Raw genomic sequence first — 23,097 nt, 5'->3', positions numbered from 1 at the left:
GCTTAAATCTCTAGAGACATCTCATAAGAGACTCCCCTCTTCCCAGCTTCTTTCTGATTTGTCTGCTTCTAGAGTAGCCCTGAATAAACTCGTCTTTGACTCAGTTAGATGAGATTTTCACTTATGCAGGAGCCGCTTTTTCCAGTGGGGGGAACAAGCCGGGAAAGAGCTCAAAGGGCTTCCCTCTTCATTCAATATATTCATGAGCCCTCGGGTGGGACTCGTATGTTTTCTTGGGATATCGCAGCAGCTTTTCACTCGTACTACACTAAATTGTATAATTTGCTTGATCCTAAATCCCCAGAAGAGATTAACATCTTCCAGGGGTTGGTAGCCCAATATCTTCATGACGTTCATTTTCCTACTGTTACAGATGAAGACAGGGTCTGGTTGGAATCCCCCTTCTCCCTGTCCAAGTTAGAGGTAGCTCTTAAGTTGACTCCATCTGGGAAAAGCCCGGGCCTGGATGGTTTCTCTGTTGCTTATTATAAGTCATTCCGGGAACTATTGCTCCCTAAAATTCTCCTGGCCTTTAATTAAATTACAGATGGTTGTTTTTTCTCTCCCCAAACCTTTGAGGCGTATATCACCATTATCCCAAAGGGGGGTAAGGACTTGGCCCAATGTTCTAGTTATCGCCCTATATCATTGCTCAATATAGACATTAAGCTATTTGCTAAACTCCTCGCCAATCGGCTTAAACTTTTGCTCCCCAATCTTATACATTCGGACCAAGTGGGATTTGTTCCAGGGAGGGAGGCCTGGGACAACACTACCAAAGTTATTGACTTGATACACTGGGCTGCTGGTGGTTCTGTCTCGGTTGTCCTCCTCTCCACTGATGCCGAAAAGGCATTCGAAAGGCTTGAGTGGCTGTTTATGCAGGGTCTGGGACCTGAATGTCTACATCGTATATTGACACTATATCACCTCCCTTTGGCTCGGATTAGGGTTAATGAGGTTTTATCTGAACTGGTGGTGATTAGAATTGGTACTAGGCAGGGCTGCCCTCTAATTTTCGTTCTTTGCATGGAGGCACATGAGCTATTAGGGCTAATCCCAATGTGACGGGTTTATGTGTTCAGGGGGTCTACTATAAATTAGCTTTATTTGCTGATGACCTATTAGTAATACTTTCCAATCCGATCACCTCTGTCCCTAACCTAGTGGCAGACTTCAGTAGATTTGGTGCGTTATCTAATTTCAAGGTAAATTATTCAAAATCGGTAGCAGTGAATTTAACAGCTCATTCCCTCTCTATTGACTCGCTGAAACATGCTTTCGCATTCACTTGGCACGCCTCTAGTCTCAAATACCTTGGAGTCATTCTCGATAAAGATCTCTCCAGGCTGTTTGAACATAATTTTAAGTCACTGCTACAGACCTTACGATTGGAACTAAAGACTTGGACAAATAAGACTTTCTTGGTTTTGGTCAGTGTGGTTAAAATGAATGTTCTGCCCCGGGTCTTATATATACGACAGTTCTTGCCCATAAGGGTCCCTCAGCTGTGGTTTCGTGAGCTGCATAACATTTGTTTGGGGTGGCCGAAAACCTAATTTTAAGCATGCTATACTATTCAGGCGTGAGACTACGAGGGGACTCCAACTCCCACATTTCCCCACTTACTATGATGCAATTATGCTTGGTAGCATAATGGACTGGATGAGTGTCGGAGATGCTAGACAATGGGTACAGTTAGAAAATTGCTCAGTTTCTGCAGCTCTATCTACCTATCCATGGAGATCTAAAGTTACCAGCCTGCCCCATCGTACAATAGGTCCCACATTAGATAGATGGAATAAACTGAGGAGATATCCATGGATCTCTTCTCTTTTTACACCTTTGACCCAGATATTTGACAATCCAGACTTCCCTCCAGGTACTTCTGGACAAATGTTTTATAAATGGAAAGTGCAGGGGGTCTCCCGACTCGGTCAGCTGGTGGACTCTGGTATGGTCGTGCCCTTTAGCTCCCTTCAGACTAAGTGGTCCCTGCCGGCAGTTGAGATTTGGTGATACCTTCAACTTAAGCATTTTGTTCAGAGTGGAGAAGTGCAATTGGCCTGCAGTAGACCATTGACCTCCCTTGAAGATATGTGCCTGGCGGCTACTCATCTGTCCCATTCTCTATCTTTGTGTTATACATTATTTATAGCAAACGCTTATCCTGTAGCCCCAAGTTTTTTGATAACTCTTTTGCCAGCTCCATTAGTTAATCAATAATCGAGACCCACCATAAAGTAATCACACGATGGTATAGGTGTCCACAAATATTAGCTAAAATGTTCCCTACTGTGTCTAATTGCTGCTGGCTATGTAATTCTGCAGAAGGCTCACCCCTACATATTTGGAAGGACTGTCGAGTGCTACATCCTTTTTGGGAGAAAGTTATTTTTCTTTCTGCATATGCAGTCCCCTCAGACCCCTCCTTTTGGCTTCTAAATTTGTACCCTGGATCGCTTAAGCTGTAAAAGAAATCCCTCCTCAAATTTCTTAACAGTGCAGCGAAAACAGTAATTCCTATTCACTGGAAATCTGTGGGCCCTCCTTCACTAAAGGAGTGGTTTGCTCGCGTGGATCTTTATATGGATATGGAAGATCTACGGTTGGGAGTTGAGAAACAGTATGAATTTAGTGATACCTGGCTCCCTTGGCTTGAGTTTAAATATTCCACTGATTTTGCCGATGCTCTAATTTAAATAACTGATGCTCTAGCTGAAATCCTTCCTTCTCCCCAATATCCTCTTAAGTCCTCCCTTTGTCTTGTCTTGTATATTTGTTGTTTTTATGTTTGTTTGTTCTATGTGCTATGGTACTTGATTTTGGGTTATATATTTTTTTAACTTATATATGTGACTGAGTATCGCTTTGTATTCTGATTGTTATACATGTTTATACATGTCTTCCCCAGTGGATGCTTCAATTTGCTCAGTACTGTTACAACAACTGTTTTTTCTCTGTGTTTTTTTTTGAAAACCAATACATATATATTGCAAAAAAAAAAAAACTTGCAGAGAAATAAAGTGGAGATAAAATACCAACCAATCAGCTCCTAACTAATTTTTCTAGCACAAACTCTAAAATGACAGAAGCTGATTGGTTTGTACTTTATCTCTCTAAACTTTATCTCTCCAAGCTTTGATAAATACTCACTAATGTTTGTTTCAAATTACTGTCCACTAAAAGATAAATTGAACTTGTGAAGCAAGTGTGACGTCTGATATTTTCTGAGACCAGTCTTAAATTGTCCTTTTCACTCTTAACATGATACTGTTTAGTGCACTGCAGATTCCTGTAATGTAACTACACATGTTTACAAGGTGGACAAGAATTTCAAGAATTTATGGATGCAGATTGTATTATAATGCTATTATCCGATGCTGGGAATAGCATAAAGAAGGCATTCAAAAATGCTCTATACTAAGAATACATTAATGTTTAACAGTATGTTTTTCTACACATAAATTATTTTTTTTTAAACTTGGATCAGGCCTGCTAATGATAAATATGCTCCACAGTTTCTCTGCCTGCTCTGAGTTTCTATCATCCCTGTCTGCATATAATATATATATTAATTCTATCTCCGTACCTTGGACCTGATTCAGAGGCGCTCGCTATTTGCGAGCGCTCGTTCTGAATAAGGGCGGATTTAAAAAAAAAAAAAACGCCTCCAGGCCGCTCGCATATCTGAGGGTGACCACCCACAGCTTTTGCAAGTGGCCTGGTGATGGTCGCGGTTATCGCGACCATCGGGCTTGCGACAAGACCCTTTTGGTAGGGTCTCGGCTCCCGCAAGCCTGAGAGCCGCCATCGACAGCCGCCCCGTTTTGTAGCGAGTTCTCACTCGCTCTGGGGCTCACGCACGTGCATTGTGCACGCCGCGCGTGCGCGCTGGCCGGCCATTGACCCGCTTGTAAGCGATATGCGCTTGCAAGCAGGACTAAATCAGGCCCCTTGTCCCCTCTGTCTGCACTCATTGCTGCGATGTACTTTTCTGCAAATTTGCGGCGACTTCTAAGTCCCTGTGAACCGGGTTGCCTTAACAGCAGTGTGGGCCCTGGGCAAAGCAATGCAATGGGGCCCTACCCACCCATTCACTGGAAAAAAATGTAAATGGTCAATAAAATTAAACCCTCCTGCATGCCCATCATACCTCCCACACACGCAGAGAGACTGGGGGGGGGGGGGGGTTATATCAGAATACAGTGCACTGGAGGCCGGCTTATAAAAATCTCATAAATTTACCAGGCCCCTTCAAGCTTTGGGCCCCTGGGCAACTGCCCAACAAGCCCAATGGAAGAGATGGCCCTGCCTGTGAAATCACAGCAATTGTTTGGCAGTTTTGGGCTACAAATCACTACATGTAATAGCCAGCGGTTTGGAGGCTGAGCAGCCAGGCTGCCAGTGATGTGCGCCAAGATTAAAACCCCTACTTTGCAATGTTATTTATGTTACAGGTGGATTGCAGGTTCCATAGGGCCCAAGATACCAAGGCATGCTGGCAATTGTGGTTCTCCAAATGCCAGCATGCCCTGGCAGCTATTAAATTTGGACTTGACAGGGCTTGCTGGGAACTGTAGTTCATAAGCAAATAAAAAAAAAAACTTTTATCTAACATTAACTATTTTTTTTCCCCCACACCCACCACCCAGGGGCGCTGAGAGGTGGGTACCAATTACTCAGGCCGGGGCTTGCTGGAGGGGCCCGGGTCCGACGCCGCCCCCCCCTCATCCCTGTCAACTGAGCAGCCCAGCACACACTGCTGTGTGCTGGGCTGCAAAGGGAGACTGCCTGTGGGGGGAGCGATCATCATGATTGCGCCCCCCCCTCTGGATTTGCACTGGGCTGAGGGGCTCACAGCACCAGCAACTATGTTTTTTTTTCTTAAGGGGGTGTGGTCACGCCTCTAGCAATTAGGCCACTCCCCATTTACACGGGGTTGGCTCTTGGAGGCCCTGCCCAAGGGAGTGGAAAGAGCCCTAGGGGTAGATTTACTAAAAGATTTACAAAGTGGTGGTGTTGCAAATACCTAACTAATGAGATGCTAGCTAAAATTTCTCTGTTACATTCTAGGAAATGATAGACAGGATCTGATTGGTTGCTATGGGCAAAACCACTTTTGTAGTATAGAGGGGAAATTATATATCATGTCAACTGCCCAAAGGAGATCAGTATTCATAACAATCTGCCGTCTATACCTGGCATAGTTTGCAAAGCAATGTTAATACTTCCATGTAGAACTGGAGAAGTAAAATTGTGGTGGGGAACCTGTGGCCCTCCAGCTGCTGTCGAACTATACATCCCAGCATGCCCTGCCACAGTTTTGCTGTTAGAGCATGTAAAAACTGTGGCAGGGCATGCTGGGATGTGTAGTTCCACAGCAGCTGGAGGGCCGTACGTTCCCCTCCCTATAAACAACTTCAGAACTGAATAATCTACTCCTATGTTGGAAGAATAGATGGTCCAAAATATCTGTGACATAAACAATAAAAATCTGTCATTGACTAATGTTAGCCAAACACTGTACAATCCTGCTGCTCCATCAGAGCTGAGCAATAATAACAGTCCAAACGAGCCAGATACACAGGCCAAGTAGTTGGATCTCTTCTGACATCACACAGACCTGTTACTGCAGTTGTAAGACCTGCTGAAAAAGGAGTAAGCTAATGCACAGACTCCAGACTTCCTGTTCTCCAGGGAGGCTTCATGCCCTGTCCCAAGATGGCTGCCAAGCTCACTACTGAGCATATGCTGGGGCCATCTTGTTTTTAATGTGTAGAGTGACATGGTGGAGATAGAAGTCTCCTACTTAGCTCCTATGAGAGACCTGGTTAATATCTACATTTAATGCTGTTTCAGCATCCCTGCACCGCTACCCATTTACAACATACACTCACCGGGTGGGGAGCTGTATAGAACCCCACTCCGCTTCATACCCAGTGTACATGTAACAGTGCATACAGCTGTACCTACTATACTTTAATAAACCAACACCACTGGTTAAGTAACTGGGCTGTTCATAGTTTGAGTCATCTGCTGTTCAGAGCCTACATAGCTTTGCAATATCAACACCTGGACACATATAGTTTCCAACAGGTTAAAGGCCCAGACACATAGATGTAAAGTGCCAGACATACAAACTATTAGATATGCCAAGAACAGATACAGATGCCATCTTGGGCACATGTGTAGTGCACACTGCATAAGAGCACAGAGTGAAGTCAGCACAGAGTGTTTCCAGTGCAGTATAGCAGCAGTGAAGCTGATTAAAGTACAGAAGCTGCACAGTTATGCCTGTAAGACACGTAAATGCAGATGCTACATCCAGGGGATTTATCAAGCTAAAAGGTGCAGAAATTATACAACCTAGAAGTATGCTATGTAAATGCAATTAAAGAATGGTAACCATAGTCTCAGGTATAGAGCAATGTGTTCGCAAAATAAATCTGGACAGCATTGCAAGCAGCATATCAAGATGGAGGTCTCATGAGGAGGATACATTTTAAGATGTGTTTTGTATAACACAAGAATGAATAAATGCAGCAGTATGAGTGATTACATAGACACATTATGTCTATCTCTCAGCAACTAATGCCTCTTGGAGTGCAAGTGGATAATGAAGAGAATCCTACAGCAATCCTGCAGAACTTGATGCCTGAGTTTGACTTCTTGGTTGTGGCATTAGGGGCAAACATAGCATAGTTAACAACAGACACAGAGCAAATTTCTTACAGTGCTGAGACAACTGCATTATATACATATAATGAAATATTCAGAAATTTTTTATTGAAGTGTTACAATTGTCACAAGATAGATCACAAAGCAATTGAGTGCAAGCAAAAGAATGTAAATTCTATAGAAAGCAAGAAATGCAATAGCATAGATGAGTCAGCCCTGCGTGTTACAGATAGCTGCAGAAAGGATTACTGGTACATTGATTCAGGTGCAACAAGGCATTTCAGATGCAATGAGTAATGGTTCAAAAGTTAACCAAATGGGACCCTATCACTATCAAAGGAATTGGCAATCAACTTCATATGAGAGACCTGATTAATGCCTGCATTTAACACTGTTCCAGCATCCCTGCACTGCTACCAGTTTGCAGCATACACTCACCAAATGGTGAGCTGTATAGAACCCCACTCTGCTCCATCACCAGTGTACATATAACAGTGAGTACGACTGTACCTACTATACTTCAATAAACCAACACCACTGGTTAAGTAACTTGGCTGTTCATAGTTTGAGTCATCTGCAGGTGTATGCCTACATAACTGTGTAATATCAAGACCTGCACACATATTTCCCACAAGATCATCACTCAGACAGTCTGGTAAATTTAATCTGCACACAAATTCCAACGGCAGTTACTAACATGTGAAATATTAATCAATTTTGTAATTTGGGGACCACACATGCCATGTAATTTGGCCAATGCTTTATGTCTCGATAGATATTGTGTGTGTCCAGCATAAATCACAACCTATATTTGTGTCAGTTATTGCTGACTATGATAATTTGCTGGTAACAATTAACCAAGAAAGTGCACAGGGTGATGTGTACCAGGTGACCCAAACAGTGTTACATAACCACAGAGCAAGGGACCCAATTTATTTTTGGGATCCCTACTTTCAGAGGCTTCCCAGCTACGGGGTTGAGTAGTTTGTAACTGGTTTTACATTACGACAGGGGGACCCCACGCTGAGTGCCTCCCTGCTATAGCGTAAGCCATCCGATGGTTCAGCCTGGTATTGGTTATTAGAAAATTATCAGTTTGTCCCCCAAGTAAATTTACCCCCCATGTATTTCAGTTTTGGTCATTTGTACGTTAGGCGTGCCTCTGTTGTTATGTGATAATTAGTAAAATATTGTAATCTACAAATATAACTGGAAATAGCCCTACTATTTTAGCATGCAATTTATAGTTGCTACAAAGTAGTTTTTTCTTTTACCACAAATGAGTCCTAAAGAGAAGTGTGACATCTGACTGAGCCAATATGTGTGTCTGGTTTCTGTTCTTTTCCTTGGCCATGTCTGTGGTTTGGCCTTCCTTATTTAGTAATAATATAGCTTTCTATAGGTATCAATGTTTGCAACCAGCATTCCTCAGATTCTAGTTGCAGTCATTGTTAGCGCAGGTCATTTTTCAGAAGATTACCTGGTAAGCCACAGTTTTTTCTTGGAATTACTTTGATGGTTGCTCCATTTTCAATCTGGAAAAAATGTAATAGCAGCTTAAAAGATGAAATAGCGAAAGGCTGTCAACCACAAGCACAATTTTCTTTATAGTAATACGGACCACAAGGACAGTTTGTTACATTATTATTTTACTATGGTTATTTTTTGCTTTACTTTTTTCAAATCTTCTGTGTAGTGAAGCAGATATACTGTATACTGGGGCTTGTATGCGATTGGACCCACAGACCTTAAACAGCCACGATCTTAGGTTTACCATAGGAACAAATACAAGGAAGTTACCAAATGGTTTCTCAGCATGTGACTGTGATAAACTGCAAGTGTGAGGGTATTACTTTCAATTGTGTCCCTTTGCAGCCTGCTACTTGCTACAAGAGGCTGCTTTGAAACTACACTGTTTTTATTTTTATTGAAAGAAAGACAAATATAAACAAATCAGAGAATCCTTCATTTGAGAAAATGCAGTACTATGACCAGGAAGCATGACATACTGTACATAGACATAAGAAATTGCTACCCAGATGAGAGAAATATAAAAAGAAAAACAAAAAGAAAGAAAAAGAAAGAAAATAATAAAAACAAACTAAATCAGATATTGTCCTAAAAACAAATCCAGGGTAGAAATTAAGCAACTAAAAGTTAGGGGGGGTTACTAAAGGCAATTAAAGGAAAGTGCTAAAACAATACCATCTCAAAGAAAAGAGAGAAGGAAACAGAAAAGAGGAGAAAAGAAAGAGGTTAGCAGAGACCAGGAAGAGGTAGAGAATGAAATTGGAACCACACTTTGTGGAGGGAAGCCACGGAGTAAACTTGCAGACATGAAATGTATTCCATTGTAGCCACAAAATGGGTATGGGCTCGGAGGGCTGCTATGAAGGGAGCAGCCTGACATTTCTAACTATCAGTGACTTTGCTGCATTGCATATGTGAACGATTAGCTTTTTCTGATATTTACTAACGGACCTAATTGGAGCATTCAGGAGCACTACAGATGTGTCTTGTGACACTGTCAGACCGGCCACTCTGGATTATCACAACATCATACATAAATAAATTTATTTGGGGTACCACACCACCATGGAAAAATATACATGTTGGAAACTGCATGGGCTTGATTTGTCTAATATAGTTTTATATAGCCCATGCATTATATAAAAATATTTTAAGTCAAAGAGCTGTAATCATATACAACACAGCCCCATTTGACCAGCATTAAATGTAGACTATTTTAGAGACCTTTATACAATACAGAGAGCATACTAGTGACTGCTTTACAATGCAGGGTAGATTCTAGTGACCTTAGTCTGTACAATATAAAGAGCATTCAAGTAACCAACATACAATGAAGGGAGCATCCTAGTTATCAAAATACAGTGGAAAAAACATTGTAGTGACAGAAATACAAGGCAAAGGGTATCCTAATGACTGTAATACAATGCAGAGAGACCAAATACTAGTGACTGATATACTGTAGAATGTAAAAAGTATCTTTGCAACTGTTATATGGTGCAGATAACATCTTAAGAAACAACATACAGTACAAAAACATTCTAGCAACATCTATATAATGCAGAGAGCATTCCAGTAATCAGTACTCTTAACACCTTGCATACTAATGACTACTACCAACCTTGTTCTGAAAGCTACTAAAACTTAATGACCACCATTACAATGTGCATGTTCCCCTTTTGCTGACGAAAGAGGTATTAGAAACACAAAAATATTTCCTAATCCATTACCTTGTAATGTTTTATGGTGTTTAATCTTCTCAAACCATTCTCCAGTAGGATAGTAGAATCATCTATGTCTGACAGTTCCTTATGTGTCTGACCATGATGAAGTTCTTATAGTGTAGAAAAATATATAGATATATAAATATATGATCAACATGCAATTTGAAAATTTAGCGTGAGCAATGTCACAACCAATTTTATGGTTTATTTTTAAATGAAATAAACAGAATAATTTACAGATCAAGTAGATAAAATAAATACTATTATAGATTTTACCCATTAGAATACATTATCTGGGCTTGTGTTTATGAGGTTTGGAGTAATATGCCAAAAAAGATATTGTACCAAGCTCTTTCATTGCGGCTACTATTATATTGGCCAAAACTACTAATGCTTAAAAAAAAGTATAATGTATCTGGTCCATCAGAATAAAGTCGGGAAGGTGCCTTATGGGCTGCTCTATGCAATATAATTGCAGCTGTTACAATTGTTTTCAGTTTGCTATGCAAATTTTAGATGCATTAAAGGGCCAGTGAGATCAAGGATAGCCTCTATGCTCTGATTGGTTGTAATTTACTCTCATAGATGATAATTGCTCCAAGGAGAAAAGCTTAGTTTAGATGTGTTTTGCAAAGCACTAGAATCTTCCATCTGGCTGTAAACAGCTTATTAATGCCGGCTTTATGCAACCGTTGTTACACACCAACATCATGCATTATATAATAATCATATTATGTAATATATTAATTATATAATACAAAGTTGATGCACTTCTCAAGGGTGAATGGGACCCACTGACAAATTGGTGCCATATATATTTAGGCTTGTGCTTTAGAGGGGTGTGCTACACATACATTACTATTACTTTTATAGTAAGATCTAGCCAATGAGCAAAGATATGAAGAGGGTTACCTAGTCCAATATCGCAAAGGGGAAGTCCAAAAGCATATCCTTTTACAGATAGGAACGTCTGAAGAATTTTCTCCTTGACTTGTCCAATAGTATCACAGTCCAAAACAGTGACATTTACACACTGACTGACGTCCTCCTCACTCTCGTGTTCTGATGTTGTTGGAAAATGCACACTAATCTCCTAAAATACGCAATAACCAAATTATTAAATCAAATGAACAGCAAGGCTAAGTTTATACAGTAGATGTATCTGCATCATAAATAAATAAGATAATTGCCTTTTATTTTCATTTCTGAAACAGGCAAATTTCCTGTTTTTTTAACTTTAGTTAGAAAAAAAAAAACCAGAACCATTAAAGTAAGTAAATGTTTTGTAACAACTAATGTTGTTATATCATAACAAAAACAGTAATATACTTACTGCATGTGATCATTATATGTCTGGCATTGGATACTTAGTGGAATACACTATTTTATTGGAGCTCTGTATTGTGTGTAGATCATTTGTCAGCACTCACATCAATGCTATTATATAACAGGGTGGTGCCGCTCACATCAGTGCTATTATATAACAGGGTGGTGCCACTCACATCAGTGCTATTATATAACAGGGTGGTGCCACTCACATCAGTGCTATTATATAACAGGGTGGTGCCGCTCACATCAGTGCTATTATATAACAGGGTGGTGCCACTCTCATCAGTGCTATTATATTACAGGGTGGTGCCGCTCACATCAGTGCTATTATATAACAGGGTGGTGCCACTCACATCAGTGCTATTATATAACAGGGCGGTGCCACTCATATCTATCTATATATCATAATAAATATATATATATATATATATACCAACCAAGAGAGAAGAACGTGTCTTCACAATATAGGCAACACTGTTTTTTGCACCTTGAGTAAGGGGAGTGTTGCCCTGAAACGTCGATGACCCATTAAAACGTTGTACTTTTTCTACAAGCCTCCAAGTGCCGCCTGCTGTGTTGCATATAAATATATATATATATATATACACACACACTATATATATATATATATATATATAAAAAAATAATACTGATAGTTCATGCAGTATAGTCTACAAGATCACTGTTCCTGCTTTACCAGGTAACTGATCCTCTAATACCCAAGTTCTCAAACTCGCTCCTCAGGACCCCAAACAGTGCATGTTTTCCAGGTCTCCTCACAGAATTACATGTGAAATAATTAGCTCCGCCAGTACAATTTGTAAAATGTGCTAGTGAGTAATGAATATACCTGTGCACCTGCTAGGTGCCCTGAAAAACTTGTGTGGGGTCCTGAGGACTGAGGCCCTAATTCAGAGCCGGACGCTCTGACAGAGCGTTCACTCTGAATCAGGGCTGTCCTTCTTGATTTTTAGAGCAGCCTCCTGGCCGCTCGTATAGCTGTGGGTGACCACCCACAACTATAGCGAGCGGCCAGGAAGATGGTCGCTATGGTCAAGACCATCGCGACCATCGGGCTTGCGACGAGACCTTTGTGGTAGGGTCTCGTTGCCGCAAGACCTGGAGTGCTTTCGGCTCAAACAGAGCCGAAAGCACTCCCACTGACATCACTTGTGATGTCAGTGGGGCCGGCCCCAGACGGTAGGCATTCCCATGGGAGCGCCTCCGTCTGGGCAGCCACGCCCCTGGCACGCCCACCAAAGGGGGCGTGCTGTCACTCAACTCAACATCGACAGCACGCCCGCTTTGGTACGAGACCCGGAGCGACGGTTTGCCCTTCGCTATCCGGGTCTCGCGCATGCGCACGACGGAGCCGGATCCGTCATGAGCATGCACACTGGGCCACCATCGACCTGCTTGCGAGCGCTCGCGAGCGGGTCTGAATCAGGCCATGAGTTTGAGAACCTCTGCTCTAATAAATGAACAGTGTATATATACATATCAATAAATGCAACAAGTCTTACAAGGAGGTGTTGGTAAAAAAAAGTACTTACCACATTACTAAACTCTGTAATTTGCCAAAGCAGACAGTCCTCATTCAAAGTATAAAGAGCTTTGCAGGTTACTGCATCTATTGGACCTTTGTGTATCCTCTGGTTTAATGTATGAACCAGACCATACAGATGTTCCCCCACGGATTCCTAGGCAGTAATCAAGTAATTAATAGTAGGCAAGGATTTATCTGTCTAAATACAAGTAATACGACTATTTTTTTGGAAAGAACAATAACCAGTAATGACCACTTACACAACTATTAATTATTTTTATGGTCCAACACGCCCAGGGCCTGGTGTACAGTTGGATGTAAATCTAACAATGGCATACAAAAATGCACTAATCTGCAGTGCAAAATCAAAGTAAAATGTCACCAAATTAAGAATTAAGTATAACTTGCACTAACAACTTCTTAACTGGAGACATAGATTAGGAAGGTGCAATCTTAAATAGATTAAGGGGTAAAACAAATCACTATAGCAATTGTTTCTAGAGATACAGTCGATTCACACATAGCCACATCTCCAGATCTTAGGAAGGGTGTTACTTATGGCTAAAGGCTAGTATAAAAACAATTGCCGTTTCTGGTGTCAGAATCAGTACTAAGGGGCATATGTATCAAAGTTTTATGTGAGATAAAATTGTGAAATATATATCACCAACCAATCAGCTCCAAACTATCATTTGTTAAACACATCCTGCAAAATGTAAGTTAGAAGCTGATTGGCTGGTGATATATATCTCACAATTTTATCTCACATCAAGCTTTGATACATACAGTCAGGTGCATAAATATTGGGACATTGACAGAATTTTCATATTTTGGCCTCTATTCACCACCACAATGGCTTTGAAATGAAACAAACAAGATGTGCTTTAACTGCAGACTTTCAGATTTAATTTGAGGGTAATTACATCCAAATCAGGTGAACGGTGTAGGAATTACAACGGTTTCTATATGTGCCTCCCACTTCTTAAGGGGCCAAAAGTAATGGGACAAACTAAACAATCCTAAATCTAACTTTCACTTTTTAATACTTTGTTGCAAATACTTTGCTGGCAATTACAGCCTGAAGTAGTTACTGCTCTAATTTGTTGTTAATGTATTGCCAAATAGAGGTTAATTAAGTTGCAGCTTTGCATGGAGTAAGTCATCATCTTATGTTTCGTCTTTATTGATATTTTAAATGGACTGCTCCAAGACCCACAAAAGAGGATTCCATATGAACTTAGAGGTCTAATATAGAGGTGAATGAAGACTTTTGGTGAATGTTTGTTTTAATTCAAACAGCCACATAAGAAAGGACCTGCTGGTCCTAACTGTCTCCCCTCCACCTCTTTAAGCTTTTCCTTATTTTGCTTGTTACTCATTATGGTTACTGTTGTACTTATGGTGCATTGTGTCATTTTCTGTAGTTAAGTAAAATTAGATTGTGCAAAAAAAAAAGACTTTAACAGTTGGTGTGTATGTATTTCACTTTTGTGAAACTACATGTTCCAGATTGTCATCTACTCGAAGTAAATAGAAAACCCAACTTATTTAGTCATTATACACAGTCAGAAATCTTAAAATAATCTTAACCTTCCATTAATACACAGCTTACCTATGTTGAAACTATGAAGTAGATACAACTTTTAGGACCTGGTGTATTTCTTTTTTACTGAATATATTAGTCTTGTAAAGTTGAACCACCCATAACCTCATTAGTCTTCTTTGGAAATTCCACTCTGTCCTAATAGTTTGCTGGTCATTTATTTACCAATCATGGTTGAACATTGCTTACTCCTACTTCCTCCTAAGATAACATATTCATATATTGTGCATTTTCCTTTATGCTTATAACTACAAATAGGAATTTAGGGGCCCGTGTATCAAGCTTCTTTTTTTTTTTTTTTTTACATAAAATTATGCAGAAACTGCTGTTTCTGAATCATTTTATGTATTCTAGTTATGTACTAAAAGCACGATGCAGGAGATTTCAGAGAAATCTCCGCAAAGTGCTAATTAGCGTTGGGGACTACGATCAGACCCCCATGTACTAAAGCAAAGCTTTCCGGTGTTTGGTCCGGGTATTGTACACCATCTTCAGGTGGTATAAACTACTGAAAGCCTATGAAGGCTCCAAGTGCAGCCCTCAGCCGGCTCCTGAAGCGGACACTGTGCACATGCGCAGTGTCAGCTTCCTTCGGAGAAGTATTTCACTTCTGTGAAAGACTTGTACAATACGCCGGGGATCGCAGGGACAGCAGTTACCGCAACCGTTGTCCCTGCAAGTCCCCCTTTGTACATAGCCGGAATATTATATTCATTAAAAATTTAAATATCATCGCCGATATGGATATATAATAATTGCAGCTGGTCTGAGAATATTAGTACATAGACCCCTTAGCTCCTTAAATTTACTACTTATCTCTATAAGAACAAATAAAATCAACATTCAGGTAATCCTACAATATGTGCAATTCTCTTCTTGCAATGTTATATACTATTATTATAATTGTGGTAACACAAGCAAAATCTACACAATAAGCACATAAGGAAAAATATTGTTATTTAAATCCAAAAGAAGGAGAGAGTGTATAGCACAAATCTATGGAGACCACATCGCATGGATAAATATGGTTCCTACCCTCAGGAAGCCATACAGGCAAGTAGACATCCAATTGGTCAGTAACTTTTCCACAACGGATTCTGTCCGTCTCAGCATCAGCTTTGGGTGTTTGTTGCTTGATTGCTCCATTAGATCTTTAATCAAAATTTCTAGCAGCCCAGTGAGGTAGATAAGATTACTCTGAAAGTTAATGGTCAGGAAAGATGCAAACAGACACCTAGAAAACAATTACAATGAATCAAGCACTGTTCATAGAAAAGTATTGATTTTTTTCTGGTGAATTTCATGAAAAGGAATAGCAAATACGTTTCAGTGAACTAGATGTTTAGATTTGTTTAATACAGTATATATTCGATCTTGTCCTTTCAGATTTTTCATTGATTTATTGATGAGTGCTCAAATCTTCTTTTGTTATTACTTGTTCCTAAAGTAGTCAAATTGGAATAAATATAACAATCATAATACAAGAATGATGCAAATGAATGATGGAATCAGCGTGTGATCAGAAAAATAACAGCGGCTTGTGGCTGATTAGCTGGAGTGTGGGAAAACTGCTCTGATTGGCTCTTCATATTTTGGCCAATCGAGGTTAATTACGTAGCGTTGCAACTTTGTATGTAGTCTCATCGTCATTTTACGATTTTTATCATTTATATTCCACCTGGACATTTTTAGGACACACAAAAAAATATTTCCAATGGACTTAGGAGCCTAGAAGAGGCACCAGCAAAAACAATACTGATTGACATGATTGATTTTTACAGGGTCCATTTCCATATGTTCCTTTTTGATACTCAACATGAAATACATGCGTACACTCCCTAAATGTATTTTGACTGCATCTACAATGCCTCTCTCACCCCAGTCTCTGCCCCTTTCCAGCAAGTGCTAAATACAACTTGGTCGGCATGCATGCAGCGTTTTGTTACGCAGACACAATACATAAAAATGCATTTTGCTGGAAAAGAAAGGGGCTTTCTAATGTGTAAATAGATACAAATTGATGTATGAGAGTTGTCTTGAATATCTGAATTACAGGAACAAATCTCTTTCTGAAAAGTGTAACCTAGCGAAACATTTGCAGCACATGCTGCTGACCTGACTCCTTCATCTACAGTAGTCAGAGGCCCACAATAGCAGTTCTCAAGACACCCCAACAGTTCATTAAAGATATCCATGGTTGAGCAGAAGTGGTTAAATCAAATTGATTGAGGTACTAATTAAGTTACCTGTGGTCAAGCATGGATATCCTTAAAACCTGGACTGTTAGGGTGTCTTGAGGACCAAGTTTAGGAACCTTTGGTCTAGGTCACAGGTTCTCAAACTCGATCCTCAGGACCTCAAACAGTGCATGTTTTCCAGGTCTCTTCACTGAATCACAAGTGAAATAATTAGCTCCACCTGTGGATCTTTTAAAATGTGTCAGTAAGTAATGACTACACCTGTGCACCTGCTGGGTGACCTGGAAAACGTGTCCTGTGTGGGGTTCTGAGGACCGAGTTTGAGATGCACTGGTCTAGGTCTGTGGATCACAAACGTGGTCATCAGGACCCCAAACAGGTCACGTTTTCCAGGTCACTTAGCAGGTGCACAGGTGTATTCATTACTCGCTGACACATTTTAATTAATCCACAGGTGAAGCTAAATATTTCACTTGTGATTCTGTGAGGAAACCTGAAAAACATGCACTGTTTGGGGTCCTGAGTACCGAGTTTGAGAACCTGTTGTCTAGGTCAATCCTTTTCCTTGATTTATTTTGCAAACAACCTGAGATATCTGCCAAATTCATCTATTATGAACAAGCAAACAGATCCAGCACATTTTGTCCCTCTTTATAAACCTCATGCTCAATCTGCATGCAAAATGAGCAATTTAAAATAATCTGGCCTTTACTATAATTGCATTTACTACAGCAATTGGATTTTATCTGCCTGGTGCAGTTACTATAGGCAACGTACAGCAAGCAAATTTAACAATAAGCAATGCAAATTTAGCACTTAAATGTAAGTAATGAGCCTAGCAATGTAAATTCTCAATAATTGTTTATGAAAAAAAGGTCACCTGTCTTTGACAGTGAAATCACTCTGCTTCTCCAACGTGTGAATCAATAAGACCAGAAACCCTTGGTTCTCAAATATGGTCCTCAGACTAATTACAATTTCCTCCTCTTCTTTTGTCTTTCGAGCTTGGAATGGCTTTAAAAATAATAATACATTTTCTTTTATACTCGGCATGTGGAGAGTCTTACAATAGGTGAGTAAGAGAGAGTGAGAGAGGGATAGGTACAGAGACATGGCAACACTCCGAATTATGAACAGAAACTCACAGCAGCATAGTTGATTATATATATATATATATATATATATATATATATATATAAAATTCCACAGTAAGGAGGGCACTCCCATTCACAAAAATAGAAGACATTTTTTTTTTCATTTGTATGGAAAAAGAACCATAAGATTTCACCACAATGTTAATCCATAACACAAAAAAAAGAGAAAGAATTCTACATCACCACCCAGTTGAAAGATATAGCAGTAAGCTCCTGGCTCAATATAAAATGCCTTTAACAGCCATATTCCAACAGCATAATAAATAAGCTATAGCCATCCTGCACATCAGACATGGATGGCTAGCCACAACCCCTTATTCAAATATGCATTCCACACCATTAGGATGCATTCAAACTACAGTGCAATGCTAGGGGGTGCACCACAGCATCATGGGGTAGCCTAAAAAACTCAAAGCATATTAACGGGTGCGTATATATATATATATATATATATATGCACAACACAGCAAAACGGACGGAACTCCGGGACAAATAGCATAAAAAATACAGCATACTGCACTTGTAATAGTCACCGTTTCAGAGCTCGGCAGCTCTTTTATCAAGACAATATCGATATTGTCTTGATAAAAGAGCCGCCGAGCTCTGAAACGGTGACTATTACAAGTGCAGTATGCTGTATTTTTTATCCTATTTGTCCCGGAGTTCCGTCCGTTTTGCTGTGTTGTATCTATGAGTTTTACTCTGGAGAGGAACCTGGGCTAGTTGCCTTTTTCAGTCAGAGTGCCGGACTACCATTGTTCTATATATATATATATATATATATATATATAATGGCTCCTTTGAGCGCAACACGTCTGCGTCTGGCTAGCCACCCCAATGTTACCACTAATGCCCTCTGATATTGCCTCTCTTTGCATCCAAATTCATTCAGTGGCTTTCGGTGGCAACCATTGGGGTGCATGCGCAATGCGACTCGGACACAAGTGCAGACTAAAAACATTGGCAGCTTGCGTCTGACATCAACGCTTCGTTCACCTCTGAATCAGGCCCCTACTATGGTATAAAGCAGAGTATTGTCATGTTCTCTAAGGGGCAGTGTTGGACTGACCAGAAGGAAAGTTGTCCAGCTTAAACATATATGTGGAACTAACATCACCTGATTTTAAATGGAGTCCAGTTATGAGCATAATAGGTGAGTGCAGAGGATACACTGATTCTGACTAGTCCTGATTCGTGTGCAGTTGGTAGGTATATCCCACTGTTGAATGCCACTTTAATACTGTGCAGTATTGAAGGGGAAGGGAAAGGGGTTGGAGGCTGCCTATCATTTTCTATCAGCAAATAAAGTACTGCAAGGGGCTATACTTACATTTTCACATAGTTTTTCACATAAATCTTGTCTGCTTCCATCAGACTATAAGAAAACATTTATAGGACAATTATTACACAAAACATTAACTGACATTAACATAATGCATACATATTTTTTCTGTAGTAATAAGAGCAAATAAAAATAAAAAAATCCTTTTTTAAAACACTCAGGGGTCTATTTACTAAGCAGTGTTAGGAGACAGAGTGAAAAGTGATAAGGTGCCAGCCAATCAGCTCCCAACTGTCATCTCACAGGCTATGCTTGAAAAATGACAGTTGGAGCTGATTGACTGGCACCTTATCATTATTGGAAAAAAATAAAGGGTAGATTTACTAAAGATTCTAAAAATGAAAAGTGAAGGTATTGCCCATAGCAACCAATGAGATGTTAGCAATCATCTCTCATTTGCATCCTAGAAAATGATAGGCAGAAGCTGATTGGTTAAATTGGTCAACATCACCACTTGTCTGTTTTAGAAGCTTTAGTAAATCTATCCATAAATGTCCTGTTGATATCGGTATTAGAAGCATAATCATTAAAAAATGTGATCAAAGTTTTGATAGTTTGCAATTGCATTTAAACCAGTTTCAAAATATATCCTCATTCTCAGTCTGATATTTTGGTATTGAAATATACTGTTATAAGTAACCCATGAGAATGACTAGTGATGAGCTTCTATGACATTAGATTATTGCTTTCAGAACATGAGAAACCCACTCATATGACAAAAGGAGATCAGGGCTGTCTCAAGGGCTGTTCCAGCGGTGCGGCCACACGAAAACACCACCCAATAGGGGGCACGGTGCAGCCGTCACTGGGACCCTTAACTGTTCTAGACTGGTGGAGCTAGTGGCATCTGCAGGACCAGCCACATCACCAGTCTTAACTTTGGGCCTGGGCAACACTGGGCTCATCCAGGTCATGAGCTACGTAGTGGCGTAACATCATAGGTCACACAGCCACCCACCGTTCCACCCACACAGTGCTCTGAAGTCTGCAAAGCTGCAGCCGCCGCTGGTGCCGTGGCTGAGGGCAGGCCAGGGAATAACTAGGAGTTCCTCTCTCTTACAGGTCAGGTAAGTCTTCTGTGGGGGGGCTGGGGCAAGAAATATGTGCTTTAGTTTTTTTCTGTGGGGATCAATGTGTTTGTTTTTCTCCTGTTTGTGCCAATGTGTATTTTCTTCCTGTGGGGCCCAATGTGTATTATTTTTTTCTGTGCAGGACAATGTGTATTTTTTTTTTCTCTGGGGGATAATGTGTTTGTTTTTTTTTGTCCTGTGGGGGCCAATGCGTATTATTTTTTTCCTGTATGGATAATGTTCTTTTTTTTTTTTCTGTTGGGGACAATGTGTTTTTATTTTTTTTCCTGTAGGGGAAAATTTGTATTTTTTTTTCCTGTTGGGGGCCAATGTTTATTTATATTTCCTATGTGGGACCATGCTTTTGTCATGTGGGGGCCAATGTGTATTATTTATTTCCTGTGGGGGTCAATGAGTTTTATATATTTTTTCCTTTGGGGTCCAATGTTTATTATTTTTTTCCTGTGGGGGACATTTTTTTCTGTGAGGGCCAATGTGTGTTTTTTTCTGTGGAGGCCTACTGTATGTGTGTGTATTTTTTTTTTACCTGTTGAGGTCTATGTGTGTGTTTTTTTTCCTGTGGTGGCCCGGCTTTGCAGAGCAGCACTCTGGAGACAATGAATAGGTAAGTATAAAAACTATAATGGGGACCGTGTGCACAGCATATCATGCACTCATTATAGATACGACTCTGCATCTGGGTGGTGGTGGATTGTTTCTCCAAGATGGCTCACTTTATCCCTCTCAAAGGCCTAACTCATCAATGAGACCTTCTGCCTCCATGGTTGCCCAGAAGTTCAGTTTTTTTTAATCTAAAGCTCTTGTTATTCTGCTCAATTTCTTCGCTGCACACCACTAACAATCTAACTGCCAGACTGAACAAAAAATCAAAATCTGGAAACGTTCTTTAAATGTATATTTCATATTCACAGAAGAATTGGTCAGCATTTGCTCATAACAATAATTTCCTCTAATCCTCTGCATACACTTCATTCTACATTGTTTATGGTCGTCATCCTTGTGTTCCTCTGCCATCCTCTCTGCCTGCTGTACCGGACGTTGATATTTTACTCTGGCACTGCAAAAATCTGGCAGGAAGTCAGAAATAATATTAAAAACAAATTCTATGCAAATAAGAATTGGAGAGCATCTTGAGACCTTTAGATAAAATGTGGCTCTACTCTCAACTTTAGGCTATAAGTAAATCCAATGATATTTGCTATATTGGACCCTAAAGCACTCTGCAAGTCATTACCACAGAGTCCTATAAACTTTGTTTGCTTCCCTATCTATGGATCCCTAATTCCTTTCATATTTCTCTCCTCAAACCACAATCATTAACCAGCTCTACACTACAAACTGAGGTTCTACAGAAACCAAACTTAGCATGCAGAGGAATTCAAGGTTAAATAAATACTGAATTCTCAACTCTCACTGGAAGCTTCAAAACCGTATAAATTGGAAAGGTTATGCTCCTGAAGAAAGAGCGCGGGCAGAGGTGCTTTGACACGGCAGACCACAAGTGTAGCTCAATGGGTCGGGTGGCAGGTAGTCTTCCTTGATCTTCTGCTCAGGTGCTGCCTCTTCTCTGTAAGTCTAGCGGACCGCAATATGATATATGTGGGCCATTATCTTGGTTTCTCTTCCAGGGAGTCACTGGCCAATCCACTTTTAGCAACTCTGGTCATGTGATCGGTTCTAAACAATCCCAGGAACTCTGAGAATTAGGTGCCTTATATAAATCTCCTAGTTGTGGAAATTATTGCCAGAACCTCTTCTCTTCCTTTGTGTCGTAATGTCTCTAGTTACTTTTTGGCTCTTCCAGTCTGTTCCTGTGATTCCAGCTTTAGTCCTCTGTACGTTAGCTCAAACCTTGCTAGTCCATTATTTGCCAACATTTACAATGCAAAATGAACAAAGCAATACATAGTGCTTCTATCCGGTTTACAATGAAACCAAGTTTCCGTACTTACCAAGAGTTCAAACTTCATTGAAGTAGCAGGGCCCAGGCCAGAACATATGCACATTACAGTGCAAAGTTACATGTCATTCATATGGTGCATACACACGGTCTGATTTGCTAGATCATAATAACCAATTAGATTATACTTAACATTTAACTAGCACCTTACATCTAGAAGATAATAGCTAGAATCTGGTTGGTTGCTATAGGCAACATCTACACTTCTAAAAGCCTTCACTTTAGTAAATTTACCTCAAGGTGTAATGAGGAGGACGCAGTATGCTTATTGTGCGTACAAACCTTTTCCATTCCTCTCACATCTCCCATGTCACTCTATAGCTTTGCTCCTTGTCTTCTGTATCATCACATGTGCACAGCATGTTTATTACCCCATTATTGCTTACATAATACCAACATCATGTGATGTTGCCTTCATACTTCCAATAGTACTCACTGTCATCTTGATTAATTCATTACTTATTTGACATCATTAGCAAGCTGAAATAATAATATAAAGATTTACCTCTGGAAATAAAGTATTTAATGCAAAATGTTTGTAGTCATAGAATGGAATAGCTCCTATTGTATCCAGTGTCACAACTTCTTTGTCTATTTGAAATTCAGCAAAACCTACAAACAAGAAATAGTGTTAACGATGAAAGCATTACCAAACTGAGGCAGACCTAGCATATATTGTATTGCAGCTAGGGTGGCCAATCCTAGCGGGATCCCGGGATTTTGGTCTAAGTCAGTTACTCCCAACCTTGGACCTCAAGGCACACTAAAGCTGGCCACACATCTAAAGATTATCTGTCCAACCAGCCAACTAGTTGATCGGTTGGAATGAAAATCTGGTAAGGTATGGAAGCAAATGACAATCAGCAATTTGCTTCTAAATGCTGGAAAATGGACAAAAACTGTTGTTTGAACAAATAGTTTGGATCAAACATTTAACAAACA

The 23,097-nt window shown here is 40.0% G+C and overlaps 1 protein-coding gene across 1 annotated transcript in view; it reads right to left on the bottom strand.

The window, feature by feature from the left end:
• Positions 1–23,097, bottom strand: part of PLXNC1 (plexin C1) — a 171,610-nt gene that overhangs the window by 31,924 nt on the left and 116,589 nt on the right. The window contains exons 17-24 of the mRNA XM_088454572.1: positions 22,661–22,767; positions 19,093–19,137; positions 17,489–17,622; positions 15,446–15,644; positions 12,815–12,961; positions 10,845–11,025; positions 9,939–10,042; positions 8,162–8,216 (exon numbers count right to left, since the gene is read on the bottom strand). Of these exons, the coding sequence (XP_088310698.1) occupies positions 8,162–8,216; positions 9,939–10,042; positions 10,845–11,025; positions 12,815–12,961; positions 15,446–15,644; positions 17,489–17,622; positions 19,093–19,137; positions 22,661–22,767 (972 nt within the window). The remainder of the gene's footprint in view (positions 1–8,161; positions 8,217–9,938; positions 10,043–10,844; positions 11,026–12,814; positions 12,962–15,445; positions 15,645–17,488; positions 17,623–19,092; positions 19,138–22,660; positions 22,768–23,097) is intronic.

Source organism: Taudactylus pleione, unplaced genomic scaffold (assembly GCF_031769625.1).
Source record: "Taudactylus pleione unplaced genomic scaffold, aTauple2 ptg000040l, whole genome shotgun sequence".
NCBI classification, from domain to species: domain Eukaryota; kingdom Metazoa; phylum Chordata; class Amphibia; order Anura; family Myobatrachidae; genus Taudactylus; species Taudactylus pleione.
The sequence above is the reverse complement of the archived record's forward strand: the minus strand, read 5'-3'. Positions and strand labels throughout refer to the sequence as shown.